Source organism: Lagopus muta, chromosome 1 (genome assembly GCF_023343835.1).
Source record: "Lagopus muta isolate bLagMut1 chromosome 1, bLagMut1 primary, whole genome shotgun sequence".
Taxonomy (NCBI): domain Eukaryota; kingdom Metazoa; phylum Chordata; class Aves; order Galliformes; family Phasianidae; genus Lagopus; species Lagopus muta.
Window position 1 is genome coordinate 39,009,166 of NC_064433.1, and position 17,601 is coordinate 39,026,766.

General features: G+C 34.8%; 1 protein-coding gene across 8 annotated transcripts in view; it reads right to left on the minus strand.

Annotated features, from left to right (window-relative positions):
• The window catches only part of PPP1R12A (protein phosphatase 1 regulatory subunit 12A), a 122,725-nt gene that overhangs the window by 11,315 nt on the left and 93,809 nt on the right, over positions 1 to 17,601 (minus strand). For all 8 annotated transcript variants that reach the window (XM_048933588.1, XM_048933590.1, XM_048933584.1 and 5 more), the window contains 9 exons: positions 16,155 to 16,245; positions 14,193 to 14,390; positions 13,848 to 14,016; positions 11,471 to 11,589; positions 10,821 to 10,886; positions 5,040 to 5,056; positions 3,632 to 3,773; positions 2,838 to 2,942; positions 1,870 to 1,917 (listed from right to left, as the gene is read on the minus strand). In XM_048933588.1, coding sequence (XP_048789545.1) covers positions 1,870 to 1,917; positions 2,838 to 2,942; positions 3,632 to 3,773; positions 5,040 to 5,056; positions 10,821 to 10,886; positions 11,471 to 11,589; positions 13,848 to 14,016; positions 14,193 to 14,390; positions 16,155 to 16,245 — 955 coding nt within the window. The remainder of the gene's footprint in view (positions 1 to 1,869; positions 1,918 to 2,837; positions 2,943 to 3,631; positions 3,774 to 5,039; positions 5,057 to 10,820; positions 10,887 to 11,470; positions 11,590 to 13,847; positions 14,017 to 14,192; positions 14,391 to 16,154; positions 16,246 to 17,601) is intronic.

The window sequence follows — 17,601 nt, forward strand, 5'->3', positions numbered from 1 at the left end:
TTGTTTTATTTTATTCAAGTCATACTTGGAAAATTATACTTAGAAAATTTCTACAGTTTGTTTTTAAACCTTTTTCATTTATACTATTACTTCACCCATACAAAGAAGACTTCTTTAAATTATTCCTAAAGCCCCACAGTTAGTAAGCTTACTTCTAGACCTCAGCTAGTTATGACTAGCAGCTGAGAATCCTACTTCAGTCACTGTCAAAGTGAAAGTAACTCTGGATCTAATGGGGAAAACAGAATCACAAATAAATTCCTGTTCAAAATTATTGCCTGACAAGAAGTAAATCGAACATCATAAAACAGAAGAAGATCTCCTAAATCTTGTGTAGATCAGGTTTCAGCCATACAGCACTATCACTAATTTTATTTACCTTTTTAACTGCTAGGTTCGGTCTTGATAACTTCAGAACGAGTAACATTTCCAAAGGATGTTTCTGCTACTGAACTAAGCATTAATACGGGAAAAAGGTGCAAGAATTCCCAAAATAGCCAATTGTCTTAACACAATGGCATGTCTGAGGAACAAGCAGCACAGTAATTTAATACTGAAATAACGTCAAGATGTGCAATACTGGATGTGGCATCTGTGTAATAATGCATACAGTCAAAGTCAAACCTATGAAATAATTAAATGTCCACTTGTGTGGCCATGATAGCAAGCAAGAAACCAATTAAAGCTGCTGATGAAAGTTTTTTACTGATGAAATCACTGCCTACAGCACAGGGCCACAAGAACAAGCAGAAATAGGCACTAAAAGGTTGCTTCAATTATCTGGAGAGATTATTAAGATAAAACTAATGGAACTTCACAAACTGCCTGAGAGGATTTGTGCATCTTTATGTTCTCCAATAAAACCGAGTATTTATGTACCTCATAGGTTTGTAGAACTAAAACTTGTTTTCTAAACCTCAGACGCTGGAAAGTAAACGTACAGGGCTAGTAAATGTCAAGCTTACTAGGAATAAGTAAATATATACCATACCACTTACTACCATCAATGTCCATTTAGTTTTCTTCCCATTTTAATATCTAACGCGTCACTCCAGGATCAGGAAGGAGAAAGGTACATAAAGGACATAAAGGAAGCCAGGACCACATCAGAACAAACTTTGCTTTGGTTTGAATTGTTGCTGAAATAAACTTTTATTGGGATGGGTTTTAAACGAGTGTAAAACTACAGCCTAAAATTATAATGGGCACAACTACTGAAATAATCCCTGCAGTCTGTCTCATATGTGGATTTATTACATGTCTCCTGTCCCCATCAATTTAGGGCCATCTCTCTCTAATGCCCCTTTTCCTGCACTGCTCATTCATTTGCCTCCACCCTGCCCGTACACAGCATTATAGTCCCTCTAGAAAAAGGTACAGTACAAGGAAAGTCTGTAATTAGTTTTATAACATTAGCAGGTTCAAAGTCTGATGTCTGTGGGATAGAAACAGCTACTTCATTACCAATGATAAGACGATGCACATGCCTCCAGAAAGCTCTGAGGAAATTAAGGGCTCTGAATGTTGGAAATGCACTAAAAGATGAGATGCTCTGAAAGTGCTTAACTCTCTGGAGTGCCAACATTGTTTTGGACGAGATGGAACAAGCTGCAGAATCCTGGAGGGCAGTGGGGTTTACAACCTGGTTATCAACAAGGCAACCTGCAGGCAATTCTTAAGAGTAATTCCATCTGACAGTCTTTCGTGTTCATTGCTACTCTGAAACCTAAAATCCCCCAGTCTTCTAAAAAATGCAAGTTATAAGAAAGGCTTCTGTTCCCACTAAAATATATTCAAGTCAGAGGTTGCAAAACAAACTAAAACAAAACCCAAATCGAACTACTCAAGAGATGTTTGGCAGTAACTCACCCTTTTCTCCATTTCCAGGAGCGATCTGTCAGCAAATCTTTCTTGTCTCTGAAACACAAAATTAATGAAGATATTGTTACTTGTTCTCAAACAGTGCAACAGTGAGGAATGGCAATATAAAACGCATTTCTGATAAGGGTAACTGCTACTGCATTCTGTTCAAAGTATGCTTTTAAAAGCATTTTAAAATGTGTTCAAGGAAGTACCACTGAAATAAAAACTAAAGAAGAATGAGCTGGATTTATCACAAGCTTCCTGTGTCACCATCCCTAAGTAACTTAATCTCTGTGTAGCCTTTGGCAAATAGTAGTAATTTAGCTTTTTCTATTTAAAAGCTCTACAAAACAAACATCTTCTTACTCATACTTTACTGATATTTACAGAGAGCATATGGAAGACACTGAAATATGTACACAGGTCAGTTGTGGCAAATGTGATCTGAGAACGAGGAACATTCTTTCTACAGCAATTTAAGAAGAATTTCAGTTTTGTGTACATATTTGGTGTTACCTTATGTAGCACTGTTATCTGACAGCAGTTACCTGTAAATGAAATGCACTATTTGCTCTTCAGCTCTCAGGTACAGCTATTTACCTAGGTAGGAAGAACTGGCAGATTATGCCAATCTGACAGTAGGTGTATGAATTAATCAATGAAATCAGACTGACAGTTTGAACACAGGCTTAGCAGTGTTCAAAGTGTTTATTCCTACCTGCACAGAAGTCCCACATATGTGCTGGCAAGAACCACCAGCAATTAAACAAGCAGGAAATGGCCTCGAACATTTTGTTCAGAGCTGAAGACTATAATCCTGCACTCTTTTCCCTTTATAAACAGAGAGGTACATTTCTTCACTCCCATCTTTGGATAAGAAACAAAGCTGATGCCTAGTAAATAGCAGCCCCTATGCTAAGATGCTTCTAGTTTGCTTTGTCAGCTAAGTATGGGCCTTTTTGTTTAATACAAACCTGAGTGGTCTTCTCCAGCTGTAGCTTAAGATCTGTAAGTTCCATGTTGGTATCATGTAACTGTGCTTTCAGCTTCTCGTTTTCAGCTAGGATCTGTTCATAAAGCTAAGACAAAATATTCATTTAAAAACATACTGAGTAAGAATTCAGCGACATTAGACAAACATTTTAAAAACCATGACTGAGCTGCATGTAAAATGAACAAATACATTAACAGTCTAAGAAGTAAAAATCAGTTTTAGAGTTTAAAGATGGTTAGAATTAGCAAACGCTTTAAAGAATTGCTACCAAATATCTCTAGAACAAAGCAGTTTTGCACAGGGAGCATTAAAAAACACTTGCCAATATTTTGCTTCAGACACTACAGATGAGACAACAGAGTCCTTTTTTCTTTTTCTTTTTTTTTTTTTTTTACAAACTCCAATTTTAAAGCAAGATTTAAACGAATTTTTGTATGTAAGATAGCAAACATCAAATAAAAGCTCAATGCATGTATGAAGCAGTTTTAATAATACAATCAACTACAAAAGCAGTTTGATCAAATTTGTCATAAAATGATGAAGTATTTTGACTCCTCAGGATTTCTTCCTCGCCTATGGAGAAAAGTGCAAAAGCCACAGGCTGTTTTGTAATGTATATTTCCCCCCATGGCAGTGGTTGTTCTGCTCCTCCACTGAGCCAAGCTGCTGGAAGTTGTGATGCAATAGGAGACTGTTTCCAAATAATTCATGAAAAAAAAAAGAGGACAAACAGTAATAAAGCATTTTTTACAACAAAATTTCTGTATCAGTTACCTTCTTAAAATCAGTGCTATCTTCTTTTTCTAGTCTACTGCAGTAAGGTTTTCGATCTTCAAGGTAACTCTGTGACCCAGATCGCCCCTGTGCTGAATCGTAACGATCACCTGAAGACACACTGAGTGATCCCGTGTCATACCTGCAAAATACAAGTTCTTATTCTTTGTTTCTATTCAGACTGATAGCACTCACTGTACCAGACACCGTAAGCGTGCCATCATCCAGGTGAAAAAAAACCAACCACATGCAATTATGTGTTTCAGTTAAGCCACTATAAACTAATTTCATGCAAGTTAGATTTTGATGTCCCTTTACTGTTCTTCAGTATATTTCAATATTCTCTCCGTGAAAGAAGTTTAAGAATTCCCAACTAGTCCAAGTAAATGCTGGCATTTTATGCTGAGAATTTAAAAAAAATAAATTAAAATATTTAATTGAGGTGATGCCATGTCTTGAAAGACTTACTGGTTTAGATACTACTTGGTTTTTGAAGGTCTGTTTTAAAAAATGTGTAATAGAATCACAGAATATTTGGCATTGGAAAAGATCCCATAAGGATCATCATGTCCAACTCCTGGCAAGGAGCACTTTAATTCATGTACTACCTTAAATGTAGTACTTTAATTGAAGGGTTTTTAAAAAGTAATCTCTAAAACATTGGCCAAGATGAATTTTCCAAGCTTTATTGGATAAATGAAGATTTCAAAACTACTTATTGCAAATTCTAATATTTCAACAGAAGCAGTTTATGAAACAAATCTTCAGCAAAATCCTTATCCTATTAAGCACTAAATTACAAATAATATTAATACAGTTTTGAGTAGCTTCATAGTGCTCACTCGTCATCGTTCATGTGCTGTAGCAGTTCTGTTTAACAGATTTTCAGCATAAACAAAACATCATTAATTAATTCTAAAGGTCCAAAGTCGAATGCAAACTTAAAAAATATATATATTGATACTTGTGCATTTTTTCCTTTTTAACAAATCTTAAGGGAATATAATTTTCAGAGGCTCTAGTATTTTTCCTGAGATTCCTCAGAAATTTTTCAGTAGGATATTCTGCGTTTTCTTTTGGCAAAAGCTGACCTCACACTTAAAAATTTGTAGGGAATGTTACTGTGTCCACTAAATTCTACAAAATGCCTCACCTGCCTTCATGTACTTCAAATACAGCATCCAATACATTCTCCACTATTGACAATATTGACAATTCCCACAAATGGGAAAAGAGCCACCAAAACAGTACTGTAGCTTTACAATCATATTCCGTATAAATTTTAAATATCATTATTGCCTTTTAAAATCAACCCAACTCGCTACTGAGTTTAGGCTAATTTTACACATCAATTGAGAATATGTGACTAAGAAGTGTAATAATTTTAAATTACTTAAATTGCACATACCTTGAAAGGCTATCACTCTGAGAGGGGGAGGAGAAAAAAGAGAGAAGAAGAAAAGATCAAGTCAATAATTTAATTAAGTAAAATATATAATAACCTGTGAACAAACATAACTAAACAGTTACATCAAAGTGCATATACTGTCCAGCACTACATACTGTAGTATTGTCAAGTTTCAATATTGTTAGGTCTGGAACCAAAGAGACAGATGTGCCTTCTAAGTTTCCCTCCTCTTATCAACAGCATCAGAACCATGTTCCCTGAATTCTCTCTTCCTCTTCTGTATTCTGTTTTTGGAAAGTCAACTTAATAATGACTTCAGCTTAAAATAAAAATATAAGCTACAAGATCATTGCTTCAGCATCCCTCAATGGGAGATGACTAGCTATTAAACCAACAACATACAGAAATACTTATTAGACTAAATTGAAATTATGTCATTTCATTCTTCATGTTACTTTAATTAATTAATTCATTACAAGTGAACTTGCAGGCATACAGCATACTCACTTTACCTGATGAGTGAAATTTAATTAAAAGTGATGACTTAAGAGCGAAGGAGCGTCCCCTAAGCATTACATCACCCATACAATCCTTCTCCCCCTCTGGGTAGTCAATACAGACTCATCATTTATTCTAATTATTATAATAATCTTGGGTGAACATATTTTGCTCCAGAAATAATCCTCCGGACATCCTGCAATGATGTTCACTTAGCAGTGGCTGATGTCTTAATCAGTGATGATTTTTTTTGGTGGGGGAGAGGGGGGAAGGGGGTGGTGCTTGGATACAGAGGTTGCTTTTCTTTTAAGAAGGGGCTGCATTTTTTAGAATCTGCATAGAAGACATTAGTTACATTCTTCATAACATGTTAAATTTCCCCTTTGATGCCTTGAAGAGGACTTACAAAACACAGGCTACCAAAAGTATGTGCAGCAGCCTATAGTCTTTCATATCACGATAATGCTGTTTTCTATGGGAGCATGAATAATGTCGAGAATTTAAGGGAGTTTTGTAGAAAACATCACAGCTAGGTGTCACACAGATACATATTTTTAGTTTTTAAGCTTTGGGCCAAAACAGTTTTATTTTCCACCTATGGATCTTATTTTGCATATCTTATGATTAAGTAAGATCCATGCGAGATCACAGAATTCTACCATGTCATCAATGTCCACAAAAACCCCTTCCCACTGCTTGCTCCTTCTTTCTCACTTCAACAAAACAGAGGAACCTTTGTCCATAAGAACTAGAATTCTCTTTTTACCTTGAAGGAATGCCACCCAAATGAAAATGCTAAGCAAGCCCCTTCTAGCCTTTAGCTACATCAGCTATCACAAGAAATTAAACCATTCCTACGTTATTTCTTAACAAATAGGGTTCTAAAGCCTGCTTTTCTTTGCTTCTAGTGGGCTCCCTGTGGTGCTGTGGGAAAACCTCCGGGCTTTCCATTAACCTGCTGCAGTGCAGCTTCCTGAATGGAAAGCAAGTTATTAAGTCATACGCAGAACACAAATTTCCAGCTATGCAGGGAGATAACAAAAGAGCTGGTGAGGTAAGAGTCCTGGATACAGGGAAGCACTTAATTGCCAGAGACGGGAAAGCAATAACCCAGCCCTTTCCTATTCTCCAGGCTGGGATGCAGAGCAGCATGGCCTGATCTCACAGCCTGCAGAGAAGCCTCAGCAGCTTCCGCTTCCTAGGAGCTGTGAGTCCTGCAGCTGGAGGGCTGGAGCAGCAGCCAGGATGAGGAGTTCATGTCTTATGCACATGCCTGCTCTTGTCTCCTGACTTTTCAGAAACTGTCTGTTATTTTTTGAGGTGTTTTTACTTTTCTTTTTTTCCCCTTCAATTTCTGTCAGTTTGGTCACAATTTTTCATATTTTTCAATCTTTTTTTGGCAAAAAAAATTTAACTAGAAGTCTACAGATTTTGTATGAAGCTTGTCTGAGGAGAAGTGAAGCCAACACCATATCCCTCTACATCCAAACCACATGAGATGGATACTCCTAATACATTCACAAAACTGAGCAGACTGTGGTAGCCAAAGTTCCATGAGCAACACACAAGAAGGAAGGAAAAATACAAACATATGGATCCTCATGTATACAAGTTGAAATAATACACTTCTAATCGTATACGAGCAGTTTCTATAGACTGTAAGAGTGCAACCACTGAATAACCGTGTATTTGAAAATGTACAGTAAGCTTTCAGATATTTATACAACATTTTGGTGAGTTAGGATAATTACTGGTAATGGAAATGAAATATTTGAGTCAGGTGGTATTATACATAGTGTATAATTGAATGGTTTTGTAAAACTGCCATAGCCATGAAAATGAAGAATAAAATTTGAGTGCAGCATTTAATTGAGACTAATAATGACATGTTCTTGTGTCTACTGCCACAGAATTAGAGAAGTTAACAATATTTATTATCCTAACATTGCTAGCTTTCACCTTTCAAAAATCATAAAACAAAATTAAGTCAATTTAATAACAAACTAACCAGTTGTAGTGCATATTTAAATTCTTATTTTTTTAAAATACATCATCCGGGGTGGGGTGGGATGTTGTTTTGCTGTCTTCTGGCTTTTTTACTCTGCCTCCACCCTTCCCACTTCTATAGGTGTCCTCCTGAGTATAGATCAAGTGCACTCCAAGCTTCGGTGCTAATGAAAGAAGGACAAACTGCTAATAAAAGCAATAAAATTTGAATCATTGCCATTTGATGCTTCTCTCTTGCCCGTTCCTGAACAGATTATTTCTTTACCCTCTTCCCAGTCTGATCCCCTGGTCAAGCAGAAGTAATTTCTCATTCACCACATATATTCCATATTATGTCCCCTGCAAATGCTCTTGTAATGAAATGCTTAACTCTCAAATATCCTTGATAATATTTTGCGTGCTTAAATTCTACCTCATTTTCCTTGCCTCATACAAGTTCCTTTTTTTTCTTTTTCTTTCATTATCTCTTACTGTGCCATAGAGGGAATAAAGGGCACCAGTTTCAATACAGCAGCCAGATTTCCATGAACAAAAGATGGCTGGAATAGAATGATATAATGAGTCATCTGATGTAATATGGGGAATACAATTTTTATCAGAATAGCAAATACCACACCTTCCTCATTATCAAAAGACTTGGTAACTCTGTTATACCTTGAGTCCTTTTTTTTTTTTGGTCTGTCTGGTCAACATTCCACTGTTAAATCAGACTTTAATCACATATTCATACTTTGAACTATTTTTGCTTAAGGCCAAATAGCTAACCCAAATAACTTCAAAAAGCAAAGAAAACTTGTGAATCTTAACACACAGACCAAGCTCTAATCAAAGTGAAATCTAATTGTCAAAAAGGAAAATAATACACTAATTCTTGAAGGCTACATCAACAAAACTTCAATCTGTAATCTAAATACATCTTCCTCTTTGATCAGCAAACAACTAATTGCACTGTTCAGGCATGTTTAACAATAATGGGAAAGCTCCGTGGCATTCTCAGCTCTTTGCACCTAAAATCCCAAATAAAATTTAATTACATCAACCACCAACTGTCACAGTGTTAGCAAAATTTGACTTTTTAAAATAGTTCTCCCCTATGGTCAAATGATCAACTAAGAAATTGAATGATAATTCTGTATAGGGAGCAAGAATGCACAAACTGAAATCTCTTTCAAACCACTCTGAAATAAATAGCATTTGTCAGGTTCTAGAAGGATTTCAAGCTAAAAATTATTTTGTCTAAGGCCTTTAATTTTCTTTATAGCATGTATAAGGCTTGTTCTTGACCTATGAATTCTTGAATTATTGCCAAAACTCTTGGAAATTTGTAGTTAACCATCTTCTATCACTTGTAGCTTCTCCAAGCAAAAAGAACTCAACAGCGGAACCACAGAAGGGAGTTAACAGAGAACTTCAGTATTTCTTAGAGGCTTCTGTCTTCTGAGCAGTACATCAAATAGTCAGTGTAGAAAAAGAGTATTTTCTGAATGTTAGTACTCCTTTGTAATTCTAGTTTATTCCATCTCTTTTCTCAAAATTGAAAAGGGTCTATCAGCAAATAATGATGAATTTTCTACAATAAACTGTGCAAGATGTGTGCCAAGCTGAAGTAGATTTAGCAACCACAGAAAGGATTTGCCATTTCTGTAAAATAAAATACTTTTTGTCACTGAATTGGGAAGAGATTGCCATTATAATGCTCAGTCTATATTCCATTTCCTTTTTCTACAAATGGCAAAATACTGCACTGTCAGAAGTAATGCATCCAGTTCTGTGTTTATCACTGAAAAACTCTAAATAGTTTTTCATCAAGGAAAGCTAATAACATTTTAAATTATGTTTTAAATCTCTTATAAACTGTATGCAAAGGAAAAAAAAAACACACCTTAATATGAAAACACTGCAATTACTGTATGGAAATTTTAAGATGTCTCTTAGTTAACCAGAAAGTAATAGAAGGTTAGAATTTTATCTACAGTTTTGCTACTAGACTGGAAATTCAATAGGTTCAACAGTGTTTATGAACAAACCTGTTAAAAACACCTTCTTACTTATTTTGTTATTTAACTCATTTTCACTGTTTTCCCACTTTCTACAGCTGGTCTGGCAAAGAGCTTTTATTAATAATAACAAAATGAATCTATGTAGTTAGGTGACATTGAGCTTGGTTCACATATTTATACATATTTTAGAGCTCTCTATGAACTCAGATCTGGTAATACATTACCAAACAACCAATACCTTTTTGAAAAAGTATATGCAGGCTTAGGGAATGCTTACAATTTGGAAACAGATTTTGTGCTACACTTCTAAGACAAGCCATGAATTAGGCAGCAAATTCTACAATCTCCACTACTCCACCCCCACACGCTCATCCTTTTTAACACAGATCACACTTGTAATTCTAGGCCCGTTTTACCAAATTTCATTGTGGTTTTATAGAGTTCTACTACAAGCATTACATTGTACTAAAATGAAATTTCTACAGAGTAGAAGATGGAATAATTACATATATAATAATTACAGATCTAACAACAAGTAGTGATGGGAGAAATCAGTTATACCTTTTGAGTTTTATTACTCAAATAATGACCCTAATTCTCTAGTATTCCTTCAGGATTAGGTAAAAAAAAAATACAGTCTGCTACACCATTTAATTGTACAGACTAAGTCAGTACTTCCCTTTCAGTTCTCTTTATCCTATTCTTACGCACAAATGAGTTTATAAGGATTTTTTTCCATTAAATCAAGCTTATTGTACTGCTTGCCACTGCCTTTTTAACAAAAAACTGACAGTACTGAGTTAGGATGCTCAGAAATTCTTCAGCGCAGAAAAAACTGTGCTCTTCAACAGTTTTTCTCATATTACATCTCAATTACATTTTCAACACCCCTTTTTACTTTAAATTTCAAAATTTAAATATAAAAAAGTTCAGATTAGTGTGCAATAGTCACAGGACATCATTTCACTGGAAATAAAAAATGATGAAACAAAGATATTTGCAATTTAGAAGCAAAAAATTTCCTCCAGTTACTTGCTGCAGCATGTCCCTGACATGTATGTCTGAAATTTCACCAATACTTCCTGGGTACTAATTCCACATTAGCTAAATTAAACCTGCAAAAAAAAATGGCACTGAAACACGACATCAAGTTATGAATATAAGACAGTAAGTATTAGAACTCCAATGTATGCATTGCTCTAATTGAATCCAACTGCAACAGAAATTTTACAGTCATAATATATCTGTTAATAAGTCAATATATTTTTTTAATTACCTGAGTTTCTTTCTTATTTGTTCCTTCTTCTGAATCAGACTGGTGCTCTTGTTCATTTTCATCACTCTGGTGAAAGAGGTGAGAAAGGAAAAATAGTTAAGCTTTACGAAAATGTAATGTATTCTAGATTTCTTGTATCAAAAGCTACGAGTGGTAGAATTCTACCTATCTAAAATCTACAAAACATATCTGGGATATAAGATTAAAATTCTCAAACAATAATTATTTTCAGTACTACCAGGAAAGGAATCAGAACTTTGCATTTGGCACATAAAAATATTCCTTTTACAAAAATACCGATCCCATGACAAAGGAAAGGGCAAGAGAATCTGCTGAAAAACTGACCATACCCTTTCAGATCTTACAATGGCTCATTCAGGTTTTAGTAAACACAGTTCAAATTCAGCTATTTGTAACATGGTAGATAGTGAATCTCATTCTCGTTGCTTTGGTTTGCATGCAATAGAAAATAATTGCTCAATTTTTTTTTTCTTAAGATTAACATTAGAATTATTACAGTAGTCTAGAATTTCTTTCAGCACTATCAGCATAACTTAAGACTTTATATTTAATTTGTTCCTAAAAGCTTCAAAACAGATAGAAACTTAGAATGCATGGCTACAAACCAGAAGTAGCAGCCTTTCACTTACATCTTGAGTCCAAAATGAAACTCCTGTAGATCGTCGTTTTTCTCTTGGTCGCCGCCTTTCCCGTATAGATTTGGGCTGTGACTTATCTTCTTCTTTTTCTTCCTCTTTTTTGCCCCCTTCTGTTAATAACAACTTCTTGTTCATTTAAGTATAACACTATTTTCTGAAAAGTTACTGAAATATTTCTTAGTCTCTAAAATGTTTACAGATAATCACACGATCGCCTAATAGCAGGAGTTGGAAGGGACCTCTGGACATCATGTAGTTCAACCTCCAGCTAAATCAGGTTCCCTACAAGCAGGTTGTACAGACAAACATCCACTCCAGAGAAGGAGACTCCAACACCCCACTGGGCAGCTTGTGCCAGCGCTCTGTCACCCTCAATGAAATTTTCCTCGTGTTTGTACAGTTTCCTACGTTCCACTTTGCACCTATTGCCCCCAGTTCTGTTGCTGGACACAGCTGAAAAGAAACTGGGTAATGCTTGCACCTGAAGTAAGTTCACTATAGAGCTTCTTACCATAAACAGGGTTTGCTGTAATATAAATTCCTCAGAACACGGCTCTAAAATAAATACAGTTCCAACTGTTGAACAGCAATGACAAAGTACTAACTCTACCTCAGCCACCTAAACAAAATGTTTTAGTGTAACAGTAAGACACTTAAAAAAGCAATTTTCAAATATCTCACCTAATAATTCAAATTTATGCCAGTAGTTGCAAAGAGCAGTAGGAGATTATTCCTCACACTATTTTTCAAACAATACTTTTTGCTTTTATCAGAAATTCCATATTTAAAAAAAATTCAAAAGTCTGTTAAGTTCTCCTTAGAATTTCCTTTTCCATCACAGTTCTCTTCATTTTCCCACTTCAGGAAGATTAGAACTCCAAGATTAAATTAATTCTATGTTACAGACTTCCCTTTTCTTTAAATGAAATACAACTGCAGTTTAAAACAGGCATAACACCTCAGGAGTGCTTGATCCCCTTTATGTTTAGAAGCAACTTGCACAAAAAGAAAATAAACAAATAAAACAGACCTGCCAAAATTGAAGTTATTTAGCTGTTACGATGTTTGTTCAGTTTGCTATTCTTTTATTAGAAATAAACCATAGAGTTGAGTTCAGATTGATGCATCCCTACTAATCTAACTGTACCATAATTGCTCTTCAGAGGTAAATGAAAACTTCAGCATGAAGCAAGAATTAAAAAATGAAGTAAATGTAAGTATTCATGGTGAACACAGACTTTTCCTAATTAAATAAATGATGATTTTACCTTTGGTCTTTCAGACAGTAATGTATTTCGCCTCCTAAAATCATAATTTGAAAAAAAAACAACCCTGCTGTAGCTAGTATTTAGCCATGAAAATGCTTTCCATAAAACAGTCCAGAAAAAATTGCCTGAAGTAAGCATGCATATGCATTACTTAAAAATCTTATTCCAAATTTCAGTTAATTTTAGGACAGAGAGGAAAAATTAGAAAACTTATCAATAAAGCTTAGTCATAACTTCTTCAGAAAATACCAGTGTAGAGAATATAGCAATACTGCTACATAGTTCATGAAGATTTTATCAATAAATTACTTGATCTGATCCTCTTTATAACAAAAATATCAATTTCAGTCGGTAACTGCATACCTAATCAATAGCTTGTGTTAAAGTATCTCTCCCAAGTTATTAGTGACACACCCCTGAGAGAGAACAGGAGATCACAACGTGTGTCAACAGCCTCCTCCTTTGACAACTAACCATAATTTTCCAGAAACAGAATTCTAACAGATTACTCACATCTGAAAAAAACTTTGGGCAAAAGCTCTGTGACATCAAATAAAAGCATCTTTCTATCTCTGAATCAAGCATCAGTGTAAGATTTTATAAACCAGTCAGATATCTAGAAGAATAGTTCAGTATTATTAACTAACACCACACCACCACCAGAGGTATCCTTCCTCTCTCCTCTGTTTTCAGATGTGCATTAAATAGTTCGTTTTCTGAAAGCATTACAGCATTGCTCCACTCCTACACTATAGGACTAAAACAAAACTCAAATTATTTAGAAATTATTTAATCAAGAACAATTCCTCCTCAATAACTGCATATATTTAAACTCTGAATTGTAGTATTTTATTACAGTTGCTGAGCGAAAGCAGAAATCAACCCAGACTCACATAACAAAATACTAACAAACACCACCAAGTCCTGAAAGTCTTTTTTCTCCTCTCTATATACAGGTTTTGGAGTTTCTTGCAGAAGTAGGAGCAGCGTGTATCACCCAGTGGCCCACAAATCACACCCCATTTTGAACAGTCTTTAGAAACATAAACTTGGCGATTAAAAACAACAAAAAAACCCTTCACAAATGTTAACACTCCTACCTCTCTCACTTTCCTTTGTTCCACTCCGAGAATAGGCAGAAGTTATACCTATAAGGCTGTTTGGTCTGTTTAGCTGACTTGAACTTGAAAGAGAGCTAGTGGAGGTGGAGAGCGAAGAGGTGGATGATGAAGAAGTCGAAGTTGAAGTTGGTCTATAGCGATGATATGGCTATTCAGCAGAAAAATGTCAAAATTAATTTACAAACATTAAACAAACGTAAACTATAGGATATTCAAGCTTTTAAACGAAAACAAATAACTGTGGTAATATCAAAATTGTAGTATTATTGTTGGAGTTAAGATTCATATAATTTCTCTACCTAATGAAACTCATCATGAAAATACCTCTTCAACAGTTCGGGAATATCTTTGTCTATAATCATCATCTTTAGTTTCAGATTCTTTCTTTTCTTCTTGTTTTTCTTTGTCTTGCTTTTCTTTCTCTTCCTTTTCTTTCTCTTCATTTTCTTGCTCTCTGGTTCGTGTGGAACGACTTCTTCCTATAGTTTTTTCAGCTTCCTGAAGATCTGTCAGTGTTACACCCTGTGAAAAAAGCAAATAGTACAGTATATAACTTAATTTGTGCAAATGTAGATCATCACATTATATAAATATATTACTTACATATATTATATTATTTACATACAAAATTCTGCTTAAGAAAATTAATTACATTATCTACATATTTTACCTATAAACTTCTATCGTGAATCCTGGAAATGATATCAGCACTTTTTGATTAACAGCAAGTGCTCGTTCTAGTGTGATCTACCACAGAGTCTTCAAAAACTACATTTTTAGTTGAATTAGTACGTAAGTATCAAGTAGAAAATCATACAGAAACCGCTAAAGTATCCACTAGATCCCTTCAATATCATCATAAACATAATAAATATTTTGGAAAGCCTAAAAATACAAGACTTTAACTTTTTTCAGAAATACTGATGCTTTACAAATTCACTCATTGAAGTGGATTTTTAAGCTTAACAGCACATCAAAGAAATACACTGACAACACCAGAGAAAGATGTAACTCGTTTCTTATTTCCTTGCTATTCTGAGGCTAAAAACTAATTTTCAAATGAGCTCAGAAAGCCAATGATTTCTTATTTAAAGAAAACTTCTCTGTACTGCAATTTTCACCTTACATATCTCATTGAGACACTGTTCTCAAACACACCTGCCCTGCTCTCCAAAGCCAACTTTGTATTTCATTAGTTATTTGATTGCTTTTTATGCTGATAATGCTCTAATACAGCACTTCCTTGCATCTTTTTCACTGCAAAGATCCAGTCGCCTGTGGTTTGACAATCTTTGAAGGCACTGATTTAATATCAAGAGGTTAAAGAACAAACAAACAAACATGTCCAAACATGCATCTCTCAACAGGAAGACTTACCAGAAATATTTGAGGGGTTTAAAATTAAAAAGGCCTGAAAGTAGTACCAGTAAATCATAGTTATAGATTTGGCCTTAATGCAGATTAGGATACCATTTGGAGTATTTCCTTGTTCTGTTTTATCTAAGGACTATTTTACAGCAGAACAAAGGAGAGACAGGCAGACATGCTTGACAGAGGAGAGTAGCTGATAATTGCTCCAATATTCAGAGAGCATTCAAGTAGTCTTAAGACATCGTTTCTTTTGCTACTGTGACATCCTTTTCTGTGCAAAGTTTGCACTGGTTGCAATTCAGTATGTTCTGGCAAATATATCACTAGGTAAGCCGTGAGAGGGAAACTCTGACAGGAGTTAGATTTCAGATTAGTAGTAAGTATCAAAAAACTCTTCCTAGTACTCTTCTGTGTCCGCAGAAACTAGGCTGAATGTACGCCACTGATACTACCAGTTATCTGTATGTTTGGTCAACTTGATCACATTATCTTCGACAGTCTATATACAGAAGCATTTCAAACTTAAGGAAATGTAACTACAGTACTCCAGCAAAATCTTGGGACAGAAGCTATCAGTTTCTGAAGAATTAAAAGTTACTCTACATAACATCAGAAGCAATTGCTTGAGTAAGCCACTATAACATAATGCAAACAAAAACTTTTCAGTGGCTGCTTCCCTGCTTTCAAGCTTGTATTAAGATTGTCTTTGCTAATTAGAAAAAGCTACCTTCAAACCACAGTAAGGGCTCCTCAAGCTTTCAGGAGAAGCAGGGAAATAAAACATATTCATCTGGTACAAGTCAATTATGTTTGGAAAACAAATTGGTTATTTGAAATTTAGTGGGAAACTAAAACTTCACTGTACTTTTGGAGCTGTATGTTTCCATAAACGTAGAAGCTGTAATAAAATTATACCTGTGTAGATCTTCTGGACTGTCTTGCTTGCCTGGATCTGGCTTTTCTTTGGGACTCTGACTCTTCATCCCGTACTGGAGTGAGGTATGATCTAAAGAATTAAGTACCAACAAGTTGGCAAACTATAATTTTTAGACAAATTCATCAAATGGTCAGAAAAATACAACATGGTATGACAAAAACAAAGCAGTTTGAGAAAACCTTTGACTGTATGTATGATATGAATTACATTTTAGGCATTTCATCCATAGCACTTGCTCATGAAGATCGCAGCCTTAAAACTCAATTAAAATACATATGCTTTCCTACTTAATTTAGATTTATTTTTATATATAACACAAAATACATGTCTGTGTGTTTGCATGCACGTGTAAACCTTTAACATAACATTAAGGCTTTAGAAAAAGCTAATGCATTCCTAAGGCAGAAAACCTAATGAAACAATCTATTGTACCTGAGATAAAAAATCCTTGAGGAAGTGATTACCTCGTCTTCACATGTATCATCCAGGCATTTGACAATCCAAAAGACAGACCCTGTGCAAAACCTCTCTGAGCTTCTTTAGATCATCAATTTTAACTATGTTAAAAACTGTAGACTCAGATTCAATAATATTTTCTGATTGTCCATATACTACTTTCTGCATTTTTTTATTAAAAAACTGGCTACTGATTTAAATATTTTGTTTGAGAAGCTATCACCTATTAACACTTAGAATATTAATCTATGGAAAGAGCAGTTATTCAGTCACCTAATTATATAGTTCTCTGCTTGGGAAATGCTAAAGACAGTTCTAAATTTTTGAAATAAACTTTATTTACACAAATTAACTTTATTTACACAAATTATTATGTCTGTGTCTTAACAACTATGTTCTATCTCTACTGAACAAATTATCCCCAAATTAGGGAAAGAAAAAATATAATTAGCTGTTAAATGTTCAAATATGGAAAACATCTTATGACACATTTGAAAACAAATAAAGCTATATTAATTGATTTCCCTATCTTTTTCTTCTACAAACAGTACTTTTGGTAAGGTTTTCTTTTCTTCTATTGAGCCCTATCTATATAAGGAACAGGGCGTCTGCTAGCTGCTTTAGCTAACCTGAAATACAGCTGGTCAGGTGAATCTCGTTTGCACTGGCTCTAGTTTACAGTTAGTCAATATATAATTTAGCCACAAGCTGTAAACGACCTAAGACAGTTCTGGTTGTAGAGTAGGTATAACATTTAGAGCTTGCAAATTACTGCAAATTGCTCAGTAGTAATTGGTGTACATACTCCTATCCTCCAAGAAATGAAAAACTTTAAAACTCATTGAAAGAAAATGAAAACTCAATACTTGTCATGTGCACACTGGAAACTGGCCCTCCATATGTCTGATTCACAGGTCAGTCATGCAGTGTTATTCAAAATGTAAAGATTTTACAGATTTACATTTGTCA